Source organism: Brachycentrus maculatus, unplaced genomic scaffold (genome assembly GCF_059751285.1).
Source record: "Brachycentrus maculatus isolate JH-2025_06_01 unplaced genomic scaffold, ASM5975128v1 h1tg000365l, whole genome shotgun sequence".
Classification (NCBI taxonomy): Eukaryota; Metazoa; Arthropoda; class Insecta; order Trichoptera; family Brachycentridae; genus Brachycentrus; species Brachycentrus maculatus.
This window is the reverse complement of record NW_028281114.1, coordinates 745,263-765,215: the sequence shown is the minus strand read 5'-3', so window position 1 is coordinate 765,215 and position 19,953 is coordinate 745,263. Positions and strand designations below refer to the sequence as shown.

The 19,953-nt window shown below is 35.5% G+C and overlaps 2 protein-coding genes across 3 annotated transcripts; both read left to right on the top strand.

Moving 5' to 3' along the window:
* Window positions 1-776: 776 nt before the first annotated feature.
* On the top strand, window positions 777-7,632 carry LOC148303523 (ATP-dependent RNA helicase DHX30-like; the record flags this gene model as incomplete). Its single annotated transcript, XM_088269850.1, has 6 exons — window positions 777-965; window positions 1,134-1,298; window positions 3,127-3,343; window positions 4,048-4,222; window positions 5,118-5,197; window positions 5,965-7,632. Coding segments are annotated over 6 exons (1,169 nt in total), but the record flags the coding sequence as incomplete, so codon positions are not given.
* A 979-nt stretch (window positions 7,633-8,611) lies between these two features.
* On the top strand, window positions 8,612-19,366 carry RpS11 (ribosomal protein S11). 2 transcript variants are annotated; one of them, XM_088269819.1, is made up of 4 exons: window positions 8,612-8,650; window positions 11,156-11,272; window positions 17,828-18,033; window positions 19,186-19,366. In XM_088269819.1, exons 1-4 carry the CDS (start codon window positions 8,639-8,641, stop codon window positions 19,307-19,309), a joined length of 459 nt encoding a protein of 152 aa, XP_088125945.1. In that variant the 5' UTR covers window positions 8,612-8,638; the 3' UTR covers window positions 19,310-19,366. The 2 variants fall into 2 exon arrangements, with proteins under 2 accessions (XP_088125945.1, XP_088125944.1); XM_088269818.1 differs by lacking the exon at window positions 11,156-11,272 and adding an exon at window positions 10,975-11,103.
* Window positions 19,367-19,953: the final 587 nt, after the last annotated feature.

The window sequence follows — 19,953 nt, the reverse complement described above, 5'->3', positions numbered from 1 at the left end:
TGGCGCTTCACGCACACTTTCTGCCACAACATCGATATTCTCGGGTGTACGCACTGTTTTTGGCTTTTCACGCTTTGGTTTATCGATGAGGATGCCAGTTTCTTTCACTTTTTTCACAAGATAACGAACATACGGAGCTGACGGTGCTTCTCTTCTTCCAAAAACCGTACGCAATTTTCGCACACATTCTGCAACATTACCATGATTTTCAAAGTAATGTCGCAATATTTCCCAGCGTTGTTCAAGCGTATACACAACCATATTCGCTTAGCGGAAGGATAAAACTAATTATCTGTCAAATCAGACATGAGCTAAGTGTTACCATTCACGAAATAAGCACTAGTTGAAAAAAAAAACTTTAGATGGCGGACCCTATATATATATATATATATATATATATATATAAAGTGTGCGTGCTTCTGAAAATAAAAGTACAGGCAGCGGCTCCTCTTCATCAATATCGACCTCTGCTGTATCTGTCAATCTTAAGTCACACAAGCTTTATATAGTTTCTATCCCACACGTTGGAATATTGTCGTCAATTGTAACAAAATTGAGAAGAATGCAAAAAAAACAGACAAAATTTGTCAAATGTGCGGAGTGATTCAAACGATGAATGCGGTAAAATGGTAGATAGAAACGATCGATGCGATCTATCTTGTATGAAATGAATTCAGGATAGAAGAATTAAACGACACATCAGGGAAAACGATTATTCGAGGAACGATAGATAGAGGTTTCACTGTATTTCAAATGAATTTGTCCCTTTTGTGTAGGTGCCCTGGATGAGAAGGAGCAGCTGACTGCCTTGGGGCGGAGAATAGCCCCGTTCACAACGCACCCCAAGATCTCCAAGGCTCTCCTGCATTCCACCTTCTTCAAGGTCGCTAGTCCCGTCATAGATCTCTCCACTCTCCTCTCCAACAACATCGATCTGTTCTCTTGCGCCGTCAACGAAGTCCAGGGTAAGCGGAATTATTTGTAGATTTGGAGTTCAATTTGTATAAAGTTTATTTTATGTATTCTCAAAACGAGTGAGCGATGTGAGCAATGTGTCCAGTGGTTGGCTGGTGATAGAATTCTGTGTTTCGCGTTTTACTACTAACTTTACTATTACAATGATCACTTTACAGGCGTTAGGAAAACTAAAGAGAAGTATCATCCCACCTCGGATCATATGGCGCTGTACTGGCTCACGCAGCGGCACCAGGAGATCAGGCAGTACAACGGCTTCCGAGCTGCAGACGACTTCTGCAGGCAGATCAGGGCGCGCAGGGAAAGGATGAAGAGCATTTTTGGTAAATAATTCTGCTAATCAACCAATCGCACGGTAGCATATATGACCATAGACATTTTGTAAAATATTACATCTTCATCTATAATTTTTGTTTACTTTTCACTTCTTATTTCCCTGGTACTTAAATTCATTTAAATATATCTTCTCTTCTCCGTCTTACTCCTCATTACAGAGGGTTGTGACCCTTGTGGAAGCAACGACTCTTCTCTAGTTATCCCTTGACTGCGCTGCACGTAGCGCTCCAACCACCGAGGTGCCTGCTGCTGTCTTAACTTGATCGGTTCATCTTGTGGGGATCTTCCTCTCCCTCTCTTCCCCTCCAGGCTACCGATAACAACCAGTCGTTCCAGGCTATCCTCATTACCACGCGCAACATGTCGAAAGAACTGGAGAATCCGTCGGGTACAGACATTGGCCAGAGTCAAGCCGTCCAAGCGTAGTTCCTGGCGAATGGACTCATTGGTGCGTCTCGCTGTCCATGGAATTCGGAGCATGCGCCTCCACATTTCCTTATTATCCTTGGCTCTACCCGACCGAGTTTCTCCAGGGTATACTTGGCTACAATAGTTTAGAGACTAGAAAGAATGTGTATTTGATTACGCATTTTTATCGATTGTTGCGCGGTATGATTGATAATCCTGAAATTATCCGGAACATTGGTCTGTATGTTCCCGATAGTTACCTAAGACAGCATCGACATAGATTGTTTCACATTCCTATACACAGGACCAACCTGCCGATGGTTATGCCTGTAGGAAGAGCTACCACTATGTTGAACAATATCACATTGGATATTGATCTGTTCCATGTGTCCGAAGGAGTTTTCCGAAGCGGGATTCTTCTACACCTTTTAGTCTTCTTGCTTACTTTTAATATATAACGCCTTGAATATTGTTTGTTATGTATATTAATTTTTTGTTGTTGAATAAATTGAAAATTGAAATTGAATAAATTGAATTTCAAAAGCATCAATTTTTCTCTTTTCTGCTGCTTTTCTGGTCCCTGTTTCAACGGCATAGAGAAAAATGGAGTGGACCAAGCTCCTGACAAGCTTCATCTTGGTGTTGTTACTCACACCCCGGTCTTTGCAGATTTTGTCTAGCTTAGACATGGCACTTTTGGCGATGGCCATACGATGATAATTCTGATAATTAACAATAAAGGCTACATACTATATGGATCTGATCATATCAGCTTAGTTGCAAAGTTTTCTCTGATATTTCCAAAAAAATTGTGAAATAATCTATTGAGTTAAATATTTTTATTCAATGGTGAACCTGAAATGACTCACTCATATTTAGTTTTAAGGTTTTATGATATAATTTTTTTTTAAATGTATGAAAATATAAACAAACACATATTCTCTTTTATTGTTAACACACCTCTCTGATCAATAATAAAGGATTATATATTGAGTATGTCCAAATATTAGTCCACCAATGCTAGATTTACCCCTTAACCCTTGATTTGATTAGGGATTGGTTAACTTGTTAACTATTTGTCGATGGTTAAATCCAATGGGTTTATCATTTCGTTCTTCCTAAGGAAGAACACTTTCCATTCCTCGCCACAACACGTCATTCTTCAGTAATTCCTTCTCTGTCCAAGCGGCCAGTCTATGGAATGAATTACCTCTCCTTGTAAAAAATGCGCCTTCTCTAATACCTTTTAAGAAACGTCTAAGACATTATCATTAGGATCCTAACTGACCATCAAACCTAGTGTTTTCGAAACTAGTTATGTGTAATTAAATAAAACTCAACAAGTGGTATTGTACAAGTCTTTAATTTTTAAAATAAATACTTTTAACGCTAAAATTTATCTTTCAGACTTGCGAAAAATATGCATAGAGCATCTACAGCAGTGCCGCATGCTGCCACAGAGAATTACGGACAAGAATGAGGATTTCGGGGAAGACGACCGTTACCGGAATGTGGACGAACTGGTGAAGGGAGTCCTCCTTTCCGGACTCAATACAATGCTCTACGTCAAGAATGTATTGAAGACCAAAGGGAAACTCACCCAATCCAAGGATGTGTTTTCAGAGTAAGTCTTCTTTTGTCTTGTTACATTCATGCATCTCCTCATACATACCCGCCGATTATTCCGACTCCTGATTTGACCATGCCAGAGTGTTTGAAATACCTGTATAAATTTATATATATCTATTTTTCATGTGTTTTGCTGATACACACTTTGAGGCACGTTTTATAAACTTTATAGAATATAACCTAAAGTTTATTTTGGCCATTTTTATTTTTGTTATTTTTTCCAACCGGTTTCGACAAGCACCTTGCCATCTTCAGGGATGGATGTGTACATATCCACCTTGCCATCTTCAGGGATAGATGTGTCCATATCCACCTTGTCATCTTCAGGGATAAATAGTACATATCCACCTTGTCATCTTCAGAGATGGAGTTAATTATCCACCTTGTCATCTTCAGGGGTGGATAGTACATATCCATCCCTGAAGATATAGATTTTTTAAGGATTTTTGAAGGAATAATCCGCGAATCCTCTACTTTTAGAGGCTTGTCTACAAGTAGGATAGTAAAGATAGGAAAGGTAAATGTGAAAAACACCTCGACCAATTTAAAATAAATTTTGTAATCGGCGGGATGCGAACCCGCAATGCCAGTTTCGCAGTCGAGCGTCTGCCCAACTACGCCACAGCGCCTGTCCTGGTGATTTATACATAGCCGGTTAGTTAGTGGATGTGTTTTTGATAGTATATATTTCCTTTCCAGCCAAGGCCAACACGCATTCATATCGTCTTCGAGCGTGAACCACAATATACACAAGCGCGTGGGGTCGGGGGCCCTCCTGTACTGCGGGGCGGTACACTCCACGGCTCGCAGGGGCCTCCTGGTGAGGGACACCTCCTTCCTGCAGCCAATCACCGTCTTCCTCTTCAGCCAGAAGGTAACTTTTAACTAGTATTTTTATATGAGACAAATTATTCAGATTTTACCCCGAAACTTGCTTATCTGACAGAGAAAAGAATATTATTTTTTGACATGTCACCATAGATGAAGAAGAATATGGGTTTTTACGGGGCTCATCTCAGCCCCGTAAATACCCAGACTTCCATATTGTTCTTCATCTATGTTGAGATGTTAAAAATAATATGAAAAATAACTCCCATAATTGGAGATAATCCAGATTTGTGAACACGTATTTGGACACACTTAAAATGTTGTAAATTTACTTTTCATATAATTTTATAAATAAGTTTTGAAAATGTGCCTTCGGGACGGGAAAATCCAGTCAGAACACATTTTATTTAATTGTAATTATGTAAACACGCCAAACATGTAAAATAAATGTAACCAATAAATTGGTTACATTCCAAGTGGAAAAGCTAAAAATATTGGTTTTAATCTAATAATAAATTAAAAATGCAATTCCATCACGAAGTGTCAGTGGATAATATAAATCTATTCAATTCAATTTATTCATTTATAATTAACATACACATTACAAACTTATTATAAAATCAAAATCGAAAATATGCAAAAATACTATTAATAATACTATATAATACTATATTTAGACACACTCAATATGTTGTAAACAAATAAGAATATGTTATTTATTGTTTAGGCATTCACTTTGTGGTAAGACATGGTTGCATTATAAATAAAAACACTTGTTCTACAGATGCTTCCATCTACGGGTTTGAATATAAAGTAAAAAGTTTAACACAGTGAAATACATAGTTTAAACTCGTGTAGAAAGTCTAAAAAAAATCAAGCATGACCCAACGTGGTTCAGACCACGGAAAAAACCCCTTTAATTTAAAATTTATCTTTTTCAGTTACGGAAATGTTACCAGTGCGACGAATATACAGTATTTGATCTGGACAACAAGAAAATTAAGTTGCAATGCAAACCTGAGTAAGTAACGACTTATCATCATTTCTTCAATTATATTCAAATGCGTATCTGGGCGGTGCTTATCATGTATCGCAGTGGTGTTGTGTGGCAAAATACTACTTACTTATTATATTATTTTTAACATCTCATCAAAGATGAAGAAGAATATGGAAGTCTAGGCATTTACGGGGCTGACGACCCATTATTACAACCACACTACTCAAATTCTTGGAAGTCCTATATATATATATATGAACCAATTTAGAAACCTTGTTCTTGAATCACTAGAACTTCACTAGAGACATCTATTGGTGAGATGTAAAGAAGCTTTTTACTAAGCATCTCACCTATAGATGTCTCTAGTGAAGCTCTAGTGATTCAAGAACAAGGTTTCTAAATTGGTTCATATATATAGGACTTCCAAGAATTTGAGTAGTGTGGTTGTCAATAATGGGTATAATTGGTGAATGTTACACGTGTGTAAAGTGATCACTTAAACCAGCCTATGACGGTCGTCAGCCCCGTAAATGCCCAGACTTCCATATTCTTCTTCATTTTTGATGAGAAGTCAACAAAAAAAATTATATGAAAATAACTCCTGTAATTGGAGATAATCCAGATTTTGTGAACAAGTATTTGGACACACTCAAAATGTTGTAAAAAATGTTTCGCTTTACGAGTAAGATTCTGGAACGAATTATGCTTGATATGAGAGGTAATTGTTATTGATAATAAATAGTATGTTGTATTTTTGAAGTACATTATTGAGTTGGTGTTTTAAATTTCAGGCACGCGGATTTGCTGTTAGATTTTCGCACCATGATATGGACCGTTGTTCAGTATTACATAGAAAACAAGGGATTCATCGAAGAAAAGAATCGGAAATATTCCACCATCGCTGATGATGATGACAGCCTCGAAGAAGATATGCCGGTCGGAAATAGGAGCAAATCAGCAATTGTGAAAAGTTCCAACGCAACCATAGACGAATTCAAAGACGCCCTCGTGAAGATTATTGCACAGATGTTGAGTGATGCAGAAGTGGCTATTGCCGATAATGGGAAGGATGAAAGTGGTGAAAGTGATGAAGATGTTGAAGTTGATTTACATAATAAAGATAAAACTTCGTAATTAAAGAAAAATAATTAATTTTAATTAAATTCTAAAGGTGGGGACTGACCTCCATATTTCGTCGTTACGTAACATTTGCGGCGAGCATCCGACTTCGGATGGAGCGCTCGGCTCGGCTCGCTGTACTGACTATACGAATGCTCGCATCGTAACGTGTTACGTTACGACAAAATGACTCCCGTCAGTCCCCACCTTAAGAGAAATAATTATATTATTCAATTTGGTAAAACACATGTGTTTACCATATCAATGATATGCAGCAAGAAAGAGCATGTAATCAATTTGTTGTTTAAAAAATATATATCTATCTGTTTCAATACATTATTTGTATACATTTTACATGAAGTTTTTTTTAATGATTGATTTTATATTGTATAAATATTTGGTTATATGATGCATTCTGCTTATATAAAAATATATAATGCATACTCTGTCATGATAGTGTCGGCTTGTGGTCCCATGGTTAGTGTCGCTGACTCTTGAGTCAGAGTTTCTGGGTTGGAACCCACTCTACCACAATTTGATACCTATTTTAAATGATGAGTCGCGTCGGCTCACAGAAATAGTATGAAATTGAAGTATTTTTGTTTATAATAAAAAACACAAATATTTCCCATTTTTAACCAAAAAAAAAACAAAGGCCCCAAAGAGTAAAGCGCCACAGAGACCATCTTCCCTGTCAGATTCCCCCTAAAAAAATCTTTTATAAAATAATTATTTATGTACATGGTACATATCATGTTTGAGATTTAAAAAAATAAATATTAGACACCATATACATAACAGGCGACTGTCGATTTACATTCGTAAGTCTACCTGCCGCTCTTGTACATTGACAAAACCCACCCGTAGAAGCATTCCCATGAAGATGTGTGTTTTAAAAATGTATCACATACCAAACAGTTGCTAGTCATGTGTATACGGTGTCAAAATCTACACTTTTGAGAAAGAACGCTAATCTAGACCTATTATTTTCTCAAAACTACGTCTATAAATTAATATCCTAATAGATTGATACAGTTTATGGTTAGTTTTTTCTCTCCATATATTTTCAGCATGATTGAATGGCCACTTGTTTGGCATGACAGGTAAACGATGCAACGTCTTATATAATCATGTACTGTTTCCCCACTGTTGAAAGCTATACAATAATAATAATAATGTTAGTTTTAGTTTTTAATTTTAAGCTCATGAGTTGAATATATCATTTTTAATTTTTCTAGAGCTTTGTTTCAATCTCAGGCATAAATTGTGATACTAATGTGTAGTTTAGTATGTAGTTTTTATGTTATAATTATTTATGTCTGAATAAAATGTGTTAGTAAATTTTATATCATCTTTTTCTTTCCATTTCATCAACTGTCAGTATTAAAATTCACCCTGATGTTATAAGCATGGTGAAAATAAGAAAAACACTGCTTGAGGACGAGGGTTTAGTTTTGGAGTATGAATATGTTTTAACTAAATACATATTTGGACGGATTAAAAATAAAATTTTTTAGCTAGAAGAAACAAAAATCCACTTAACGATCTATAAACCTTGTACTTAATAATCAAGGTATAGTAAATAAATAATAAATGCAACTCCCATCTAAAAAAAAAACAAACAAATATATAAATCCATGTTTGTTTAAAACGTACATATAAATTTAGAAAAGTATTCAATATTTTGCAATATTTGTGAGCTTTCTAATTCAGTAGCCTAAAGGTTATCAAAAATTACGTTTTATGATAAAAATAAGAAATTATTTGTAAAAATGCCCCTTAGCTCTAGAAATGGCTCATGTTTGTCTGCTAATTATTTAATTTATTTTGAGGAAATCATCTACACCTCATTAGATGGTTAGTATTCGCTTTCTAAGATTTTTTGTCTAAAAATATTTATTTTTAATTAATGTTTTACTTAGTAAATACCACGTTATCTTAAAATCTACTGTGACACGTGTTTCGATGCATTCCGCATGATGCGAAATGCATCGAAACATGTGTCACAATAGATTTTAAGAAATAGTGGTATTTACTATGTAAAAGATTAATTAAAAATGGATAGATTTTACCACAAAGTGACTGCTAAATCAATTAAAAATATTAAGACAAAAAAAAATAATTAGAAGCTTGATGAATATGTAGTTGGTAGATTTATAAAAACAGTGTCATTGTTTTGAAGTTCTTTTTATAACTTTGCAGTACCTAACTTAATATAATCCAGGTAGGTACTTAAAATGAAATAAATATTTTATAGATAGAAAATAAATTGTTTGTGGGCAACCATAGACTCAACATGATGACAGCGCCGTCTGTCGCATTTCCCGTTCTTTTACCGCTCGCAAGATGGCTGACCAGGTACGTTTTGATCAAAAATCGGGCTTTCGAAGCCGATCTGTCGCAGAATAAAGTGTTTATTCCGTGAAGAGATGTATTTTTACTAGCTCAAAATAATTTCGACGGGATTGTACGTTTGGTTTTTATCAATTATGTGAAATGTGATTTTCTTTCGCGGCCGTGTGTATCCACGTGGTGTTGGCATTAGCCGTAGTAATTTTGCAATTTAGTTCTCAAAATGTGCTCGATTACTCCTACGGATCGATGTAAATATAACATATCCTTATTAATTAACGATACGTCAAATGTGTATATGCTGCATTAATTTTACACTATATTAAAACATTGTTTTGAGGTTAGCTGTCATCGTTGTTTTCATATATAAAGATTGATCGCGATATTCAATATACTTGAATGAACGGCTAATGCAACGGTTTGAAAGAATTGTGTTTTTATTTTATTCCGCAGCGACAATCTCATTACATATTTATCAAGGATTATTCTAGATTTTTCGTGAAATTTCCTATTCCTAGTCCTGTACTTTTGCTCCTCATTTTTCGTTCTTTTTTGCTCCGACAGCGTTTCTGTATATATTATATTTCCATACATCCATTTTGTTGTTAGTAGTATACACAATTCAAAATTTGCAAGTAAAAAGTTAAATTCGTAAGTGAAAAGGAAATAAATGTGATAGACATTGGTGCTGGTTCTAAAACCACTCAAAAAATATTGCCTTTTTCAGTGTCGGGTGCAATTTTGTGATTTTTGATCTAATTATGATATCTGGAGAAATTTATTATTCACAGTATTAAGGCAATGCAGTAAAGCAAAATTTGGATGACAAATCATGCATTGTCCAGATGACAGATAGATTAGTAATTATCCAATGTTTTAATATGAATATTATAGTGAAACCTCTACCTATTGTTCCTCAAATAATGATTTTCCCGGATGTGTCGTTTCTTATATCCCCAAATCATTTCAAATGAAAATAGATTGCATCGATCATGTCAATCCACTATTTTACTGCATTCATCGTTTGAATACATTGCATATTTGATATATTTTGTTTTTACAACATTTTGAGTGTGTCCAAATACTTGTTCACAAAATCTGGATTATCTCCAATTACAGGAGTTATTTTCATATTATTTTTTGATATCTCATCAAAGATGAAGAAGAATATGGAAGTCTGGGCATTTACGGGGCTGACGACCGTCATCGATATAAGAGTTTCTGCTTAATAAAAAGCTTCTTTACATCTCACCAATAGATGTCTCTAGTGATTCAAGAACAAGGTTTCTAAATTGGTTCATGTAAAAAGAACTTCCGAGAATTTGAGTAGTGTGGTTGTCAATAATGGGTACAATTGGTGAATGTTACACGTGTGTAAAGTGATCACTTAAACCAGCCGATGACGGTCGTCAGCCCCGTAAATGCCCAGACTTCCATATTCTTCTTCATCTTTGATGAGATGTCAAAAAATAATTTTTTTTTTTTTTTTTTTTATCATTCTTTTAAATTTTCTCAATTTTGTTATGTTCGATGACAATATTCCAACGTGTGGGATAGAAACTATGGAAAGCTTGTGTGACCCAAGGTTGACGGATACAGCAGAAGACGTCTGAAGTTTTTTGGGTTCTATTCAGCTTTGTTCTTTTTTTTTTAATCATATTTATTTACATCTAAAATTTGTATTCTTTTTAGAATTTTAACGTACCAATGTTTATGGGAGGACAGTATCTTTACTCGATAGTATCTCCTTATGAATTGACTTCTTAATACCGCATTCATTGTTTTCCCACATTCATAGTTTATTTCAAAAGGTCCCTTTAAAAACGATAGAGGTTTCACTGTGTTTACCAATGTTTTTGTTAAGGTTTCAACTACATGTACATAACTATCAAATCCTGTTGCCAGCAGTTCGCAGGCGTGTTAATACATTTCAGACAGGATTTGATGATTGTGTATGTATTCTTCAAACCCTTATCCGCACCCAGTGGTGCATAGGGCACTGCATATAAACGCAGTGTTATCTTGATCATTAACACATGAAGGAAAGGTGATCAGCCCTCCGCTTCAGGTACCAGTCCAGGGTGATATTAAATAAATATTAGAGTGAAAAAATGTATAGTTAATACTTTAACAAAGAGTTTGGTATTTAATATTCATATAAAAACATTGGATAATTCCTTCTTTCCTGTCTTTGAATTGATGTCGGCGCAGAAGGTAAAAATATTCTTCATGGTGTTATGTACCAATCGACCGAACGGGTAGAAATACCTTTCCCGTCCTTTGTGTGTAATAACAGTAGAATAACAGATGTGGGTTGGTGCGCCTTGCAGAATGAGCGCTCGTTCCAAAAGCAGCCGACCGTGTTCCTGAACCGCAAGAAGGGCACCGCGGTGAAGAAGGGCCGCAAGTCGGCGCGCTACCACCGCGACGTGGGGCTCGGCTTCAAGACCCCGCGGGAGGTTTGTGCGTAGCGAGCATGGCGTGCGCTAACTAGTCGGCTTTTGTTTGTAGACAGAGAAGGCCTTCCAGAAGCAGCCGACGGTGAACGCCAACAAGAAGGGCGGGCTCAAGAAGAAGTTTATGCGGTACAGCCGCGACATCGGGCTCGGGTTCAGAACCCCGCGAGAGGTATTCCAATCGACTTTACAGGGCTTCTATCGGTGAATGGCGGCAGCGGTGGCTGGGGCATATCTTCCTAATATACCTTACATACCATCCTCTCTCGCAAACCTCTCCTAGATGATCTCATTCCGTGATTCGTGTGCCAAAACGCAGGTCTAATGGTGGGGACTGACCGGAGTCATTTCGTCGTAACGTAACACGCTACGATGCGAGCATTCGTATAGTCAGTACAGCGAGCCGAGCGCTCCATCCATAGTCAGAAGGATCGCCGCGAGCGGCATTACGATGAAATGCTCCGGTCAGTTGTCGCCTTAACACTAAATCGTTTTAACTTTTATATTTTTTTACAAAAATATTAATAATATTAGTAATTTCAATTCAATTTATTCAGTAAAATTAACATTTACATTATAAACAAAAAATTAAGCCTATATATTATCACAAAAAATTATAAAGTAAACAAACAAATTAGGTGGTGTATTTATTTATAGATTTGGCGTAAAATTTGTAGAACTCCGTTTTGATTTATGTATTAAATGTTAAATCAATCACCGATTTTTTGAGTCTACTAAGTACTAACCCAGTAGACAATCAGTGTTTGATTTAACATTTAATACATAAATTAGGTAGTATATAACCACTCACCGAGATTTTTTTGTCTACCGGTTTCGAGTCGTACCCGTCTCTTCGTCAGGACAATCACTACAACAGCATTCAAACAATACTACACGGCACTATACTTTTATAGACTGCTGAATAATTATATCCACATATGATATATATCGATCATGTTGATGATATTCTCAAATATGGTTAATATTGGATTTCTTGAGAATTCTTTGATTAATTTTGTTTTTCATATTCTTCTTTGCCTAATCAGTGTAGTGGTGTATTTATTAACTAACTAACTAAGCATCACGCCGCTTCCCCGCAGGGGTAGGCAGAGAGAATCGAACGCCACACCACTCTGTCTTTGCAAACATTCTTTGCCTCTTCTACATTCATGCATTTCCTCATACATACTCGACGATTATTACGACTCCTGACCCGGCCGCTTTCAAGTATTTGACATACCTAATTGTGCCAAGTTTTCCTCGGTCGTCCTCTGCTTCTTTTTCCGACTACATTCGCCCCGTAAATTTGTTTAACCGTTCTTTCTTCACTCATACACTCCACATGTCCAAACCATCTCAACACACCTTTCTTAATTTTATCGATAATGCTTATCTCAGCCTTACATTCTTTCCTTATTTCATCATTCGAACATCTATCAAACATCGTTTTGCCACACATTCGTCTGATGGATCGCATTTCGACTGCATTCAGTCTGCTTTCATCCTTCTTTTGCCAACTCCATGCTTCGCTTCCATACATAAGGGTTGGAACCAGAACTCCATTGTGTACTGCTAGTTTAGCTTCCGCTGATAGATTTTTATTTGCTAAAACTGATTTTAAATAAATAATGACTTGGTCACATTTCAGAAAATAGAAAATCTTTTTTTTTTACTCATAACTTGTGTTTTGTAACAACGAATCAATAACGGGATGAGATAATCTCATCATTTTAATATCATAATCATAGAATATGCCTCTATGTTTCTAATGTCTGATTTCGATTTGATGTTTCAAATATTGGCCGCATAGAATCATATTTTTCACCTTTCATTCCCATTCAGGCATAAATTACTAACAACTAATACATCAAACATTGTTGCTCAAAGAGTGAACTATCGTAAACCCATTGGCAATTTTTAAGTAGATAAACTTTGTAGTAAGTTTTTTCTTGGCTCTTTATTTTTTGGGCAGTAAAAACAGCTCTTGAATGTTTTCCGCAGATACTTTGTGGCACATTTTATAAACTTTATAAAATTAATTAACTTTGTTTTCACCATGTTTTTTAATGTCCACCTCCGTAGTGTAATGGTCAGCACGCTCGGCTACCGTTCTGGAGATCCCGGGTTCGATTCCCAAGGGGGGTAAAATAAATATAAGTGATTTTTTCACTGTAATATTTATTCAATATTACCTTGGACTGGTACCTGAAGCGGAGGGCTGATCACCTTTCCTTCACGTTTAAACTTTCAAGATAACACTGCGTTTATATCACACAGTGCCCTATGCACCATTGGGTGCGGATAATGGTTTATTTGTTATCACCACTTTTTTTTATTAATACAATATAACCTACCGGTTTCGACAATACCTTGTCATCATCAGGGTTTATTTCAAATCGAAAACATAAAAATACTCTCACTAAAAAGTTCCACACACTCCATAAAAATCCTAACATTAAGGATTTTTACCATTCTCCTTAAAAAACAGTATTTTTGAGTTGATACTCTTTTGATCTAGGTGTGCGATATATTGTATGTAAATATTCAACTAATAATTCATTAATAATCGTCTAACCATTCATTACTAATACATTTATATATATATATAATCTAACAATTACTACCTGAGGAAATAACCAGTCAGATATTTTCTAACAGGCATGCACATAGGCAGGTTTATTGATAAAATGTTTATAATTCTTCGAAATGTATGTCATAAAATTGTTTAACAAATTCGGACAGGAATGCCTCAATATGTTATGAATAATCTCCAGTCTTAGTATGAACTTCCTTCCTTCATGTGTCTTCTCAAAAAGTAAGTGTTGATGGGCCTAATTTATATTACTTGGACTTGAACCCTTATATTATGCGGATGCTCCATCGTAAAACTCACATAGTGTACACATAAATTAACACTTTGACCGCCACTGCATTTTTCAGAATTCCGGTCTAAAAAGTCAATTACAATCGTATTATATTATTTAAAACTCTAATTCTAATAGTATAAAAGTATATTTTCTGTTCATTTATTAACACATTGTAGTCGGGCGCTTTGAACAATAGACTGTAGCCTATAGCGGGTGTTTTTCGCGATTAGCGCAAAAATATATCGCTTTCTTAAAATTGACACAATTTCTAAACCAAATAATATTTTCGATTGAAATTTTCAAAGAAATCATATATGAGATTTGATCATCAAAAATAAACTATAATCATAATTTTTAATTAAGTATTCCGTATTTCACAATTTTAGAAGCATTGTAAACTATAAAAAATAGTCTTCCCCTCCGAGGTATCATTCCCTATACAATGCTAATATATTCAAATAATAACATACCAAACAGTAAACAAAACAGTGCGAGTGGTATGAAAAATAGTCCAATACGTGAAATGGCTCAAACTAAACTTGAGATTGAGATCGCATAAAAACTCTAGATTTCTGGGGATGTCTTTACAAGCGACACACTAGCCAATCTGGACAAGACATCTCAAATAACGTCAACAGACTATCACCTAGCACCCAGGTAGCAGATTACCCTTCGACGCGTTTTATTTCACGCTGATAACAAACCCGTATATTGCCGTTTCCCGCCGATAACCGACAGTCAACAAAAACGGCATTTGCCGTGTCGCGCAGTTGACCGACGGTCCGCGAAAAATGGCAAATGCCGTGTCCCGCCGACAACGTGTTAATAAATTTTGTGTTCATGTAAGCTAGCATTGATGTTTTGTTCTCTTCCCATGCGCCATCTATCCATGTTAGCACTGATATACTAGGAATTTTATCCTAGCTGCAGGAATATGGCAAGTAAACACAGTACGAGATAACTCTTAGTCGGCATCCTAGCAAAGAACGCAATCCTAGAGTTATCTCCTAGTTGGCAGTCAATGAGTTAAAATCTTTGATAAATATATTTTTGTTTATATTTGAAAAAGTATATATATATACATATACATTACTTTTGGGCATCCGCATTTAGCTTGGTGTGAAAAATATCTTGGAACTTAATAGTGGAAACAATTACATGTAGAATGTAAAAGTCAAAATGTCCATCGTCAATACTCCTTTGAGGAAAATTTGCACCTACGTTCATTTACATCCATACTCCCTGAAAGGTTAAATATAATTTTAAGACTATGATAAGATGTTTTTCACACTACGCTAATCTTTACTGCATACATCACGGGCCTTCTTTCACGGTAAGGGTTTCTTATCTTTCTGTTCTGCTACTAATCCAATGTGTCTTACTGTATGTTATAATTGTTTGTGATATTATAATGCTTCTCTATAATGGTTGATTACTTAAATAAGTTTTCTGTTACAATTTTTATATAAAAATATTTTCATTTTTAATTTAAGATTTACTTAGTAAATACCACTATTTCTTAAAATCTACTGTGTGATGCGCATTGAAACACGTGTCACAGTTGATTTTGAAATAGTGGTATTTACTGAGTAAAACTTAGATCAAAAATGGATAGATTTTTACCACAAAGTGAATGCAGAATCAATTAATGAAAAAAGATAAACATACTATAATCGTAGAGTAGGAAGTGAGTAACGTTAAATATGTAAAAATCCCATATTGTCTGTCAAAAAAGGTTGTGACAATTATATCTTTTTACAATATTTATTTCACTAATGTTTTTAAGTATGAATAATAATCTAAATTATATAATTTATATTTGAAGCACTAACTTTGTGATTTTCCATTTTAAAATTAAAATGTAACTTTGTTTTAAAATCACTATAAATATTTTATTATAACTTAATTATAATGTCTACCAGTTTCGAAGCTAACCGGTAGACGTTATAATTTAGTTAAAATAAAATATTTATAGTGATTTTAAAACAAAGTTACATTTTTATTATAATCTAAATTAATCTTGAAATAAATGATGAAAACACTTGAGAAAACGATGTAAGTCACTTTGTGGTCTATGGGGTTGTCATGTGGTACGGAGAAAATTTGAATGTTTTTGTTGAATTTATCAAAGAAATATTAACAAACTACTGATTGGCATGTCCTAAATAACATGTTTTTCTTTTCATTTTATATTTTTCAATGCTGTTCTAACCACTTCCTTACCCTTTAATCTAATCGTTGACTCGCTTTTGCTTGGGGTGAATTTTCATTAAATCGATAATCTTTTTTGCTAACTTTAAACAAAGATATAACAACAAAACTTTAAAATAATCTTTCATGTTTGAATTGAATTATTATTTCACATGATGATCCAGACGACGGTCTTCTGAAACACAAATGAAGACGAGACGTCTTTTCTGATTTGAATTAATTAATCGTTATCTTTTAAAAATACACATTGACACTTACAGGTTAAAAATTTACATGGAAACTGTACTGCATTATGTTTTTGCCATATTCAATTTATCCAAACAAATGGTGGTTCTTTATACCCTACCATGGTTTTTAAAAGAAATACGCTGCATCAAAAATGCATACTTAAATTGTTGTCTTAACACATTGTTTGCGGGAAACGCTTTAATGCGTCTTTTACACACTGTTCAGAGCGGGAGACGCTTATAAACGTTGTTTCCAAATGTGGAAACACCATTGGGATAAGTGTGTGCATCGGGGAGGTGAATACTTTGAAGGGGACCCAGACATGGAACTTCTAAATGAAGTAAATTTTTTTAAATATATATATATATATATATATTTTTTTCTTTATTTAAAATTCTTTTGCATTACATAAATTTAAAAACAAAAAATATTTATAAAAAATAAAAATGAATACAAAAAAAGATCCCACAAAGGCATGGCCTGTGTGTGGGTATACAAAATAAATAGTCATAGTACAGGGTATAAGGGTATATCAGTCTACGCATTGAACAGCTTAAAAGTGGATTGCACTTTTTACTGTTTTCCCTTGACTATGGCTATAATATAGAAAGCGCTGAAAAATTAATACCAGCATAGCTTTGTGTGAAGTTAACCTCGAGTCTATTCACACTACTCATTACTGCACATTTCTTGCCATATTTGATGCTAACCGAAGTGCGAAAATTGCCTTTCCTGGTTGGCGATTTGACAATTGAAGTAACTTCGGTTTGCCTGATGAAAACAACCAAATCGCTATTTGGTTAGTAATGAGTATAGTAATAAATATACAGCACAGACTCGCCTGGATTAGGCCTCGAATGACATTCAATTGCAGATATTTTGCACACCATTTCGGTGTAGAATATTTACAGAATACTCATCAGGCCTGTCAATCGTACTGAATGAATTTATAACATCTTGTTTTCAGGTTTTAAGAAAAAAATTCAAAATACGTTAAACATTACCTGGGTTTGAAGAAAATTAAGTTGCAACTTTTCAAATACTGGGTTTTAATTGAACAGGCCAAGTATTTTGCAGTACATCTTTCTGTGAACATGTCCTTAGATAACCAATAAAAAACATTAGAATCATCTCTTTGATATGATAAACTTTCTTTTGTTAATTTAAGTTTTACATAAGTAAATACAACCATGTATTTCTTACAATCTACTGTCACGTGTTTCAATGCATTCAGCATCATTTTCAAAGACCGTAGATTTTAAGAAATAGTGGTATTTACTGAGTAAAACTTAAATAAAAAATGGATAGATTTTACCACAAACGTGACTGCCGAATCAATTGACGAAATAAACTTTCTTATTGAGTATCATCATCAAATTTGTTGATTATCCATACTAAGCCATGAGGCCTTCCCGATGCAGGCGATCGAAGGAACCTACATTGACAAGAAGTGCCCGTTCACCGGCAATGTGACCATCCGCGGCCGCATCCTCACGGGGGTCGTGCAGAAGCTGAAGATGCAGAGGACCATCGTGATCCGGAGAGACTACCTGCACTACATCCAGAAGTACAACCGCTTTGAGAAGAGGCATCGCAACATGTCCGTTCACCTTTCCCCTTGCTTCCGGTACGTACCAATCATTTATTTATTTGCTTACTATCGGTACAGCACGAGAGACACCAAAAAATATTGTATAGATTAGAATTGAGTTTGCGGTTATTAGTGATTAGCATACTGAGGGCCGGGCGGCAGACTGTCTGAGTATAATTAGGGTCAGGCTTGATGAAAAAACCGCCTGACAATATTGTGTTAACACACTAAGGACGGGAAAGGTATTTCTACCCGTTTGGTCGATAGACGCTTAAAGACGGGAGGGGTATCTTTGCCTTTGCCGGAGTGGCGGCCTCATTAGTCAAAATAGAAGGAATTACATATTTAATGTTTTTATATGAATATTATAACATATTTAATGTTTTTATATGAATAAGGAAGGAATGCAAAGCTGAGATAAGCATTGTCGATAAAATTAAGAAAGGTGTGTTGAGATGGTTTGGACATGTAGAACGAATGAGTGAGGAAAGAACGGTAAAACAAATTTATGAGGCGAATGTTATTGGGAAAAGGAGCAGAGGAAGACCGAGAAAAACATGGCACGACCGGGTATGCCAAATATTTGAAAGTGGTCAGGTTAGGAGTCGTAACAATCGGCGGGTATGTATGACGAGATGCATGAACATGGAAGCGAAGAATGTTTGCAAAGATAGAGTGGCGTGGCGTTCTATTCTCTCTGCCTACCCCTGCGGGGAAGCGGGCATTCTTTGCCTATTTTCATATGGAGAGACTTTTAAAGTATTTGTTACCTATGTGGATGTTCTCACTAAAAAGTTATATTTCTAATACATATTCACAAAAAACCTATTTAAATGCAAAACTATTCTGTTTACTGTTTTCAAAATCTTAATTGACGTTGCGACAAAACGTGACCAATCCTGTGTTAAACCAATATGAAATCATTAAATCGCACCAAAACGTAACAATTTTACAAGGTAGAATTCCTGATTACTGAAAATCATTTATATTGGAAATGTAACATTTTGGTGAGGACTTCCGCATATGCATAATATGTGTTATTTACATGATGATACCACGACGGTCTTCTGACACAAACTTGATGATACCATCTTTTCTAAACCAAAATTTCTGATTTACCAAACTCTTCATTCTGTGCGCCTCTCTGACCCCGCAACGCACTGACCCCGCTCTGTCGCTTTGTTTCAGGGACGTTGAGATCGGGGACGTAGTGACCATCGGTGAGTGCCGGCCGCTGTCCAAGACGGTGAGGTTCAACGTCCTGAAGGTGACCAAGGGAAAGGGATCCAAGAAGAGCTTCAAGAAGTTCTGAATCTAGCATTTAAGTTGTATAAAAAAATGGACGCTTAATAAACTGGTTGTCTTCAAATGATTTTGTTTTATTTTTATTGCATTTTTGTTTACCCCTAGATTACTAAACCTCCTCCGCCTCCGTAGTGTAATGGTCAGCATGCTGGCCTACCGTTCTGGAGGTCCCGGGTTCGATTCCCAGGGGGGTTTAATAAATATAAGTGATTTTTTCACTCTAATATTTATTCAATATTACAATGGACTGGTACCTGAAGTGGAGGGCTGATCACCTTTCCTTCATGTATAAACGATCGAGATAACACTGCGTTTATATGAAGCAGTGCCCTATGCACCATTGGGGTGCGGTAAGGGTTTTATTATTATTATTACTAAACTATCTTTTTTTTTCGTTTTTTTTTTGAGGAATAACCCGCAAAGCGTCTATTTTAGATGCTTGTCTGCAGGTAGGATAGAGAAGGTAAATATGAAAAATACATCACAAACACCCAGTCCAATTGAAAATAAATCATTCTTGAATTCATTTTGCATTTGACGAGAATCGAACCCGCGACGCCGGTTTCACAGTCGAGCGTCTACCCAACTACGCCACAGCGCCTGGCGCGATGCGATCCTACAAGCGATATTACTACTGAACATTAGTAAAAA

Coding starts and splice junctions, on each gene's coding strand:
- RpS11 (XM_088269818.1), top strand. Junction 11,104..17,827: donor GCTTCAAGACCCCGCGGGAG/GTTTGTGCGTAG, acceptor TTCCCGATGCAG/GCGATCGAAGGAACCTACAT. Junction 18,034..19,185: donor CACCTTTCCCCTTGCTTCCG/GTACGTACCAAT, acceptor GCTTTGTTTCAG/GGACGTTGAGATCGGGGACG.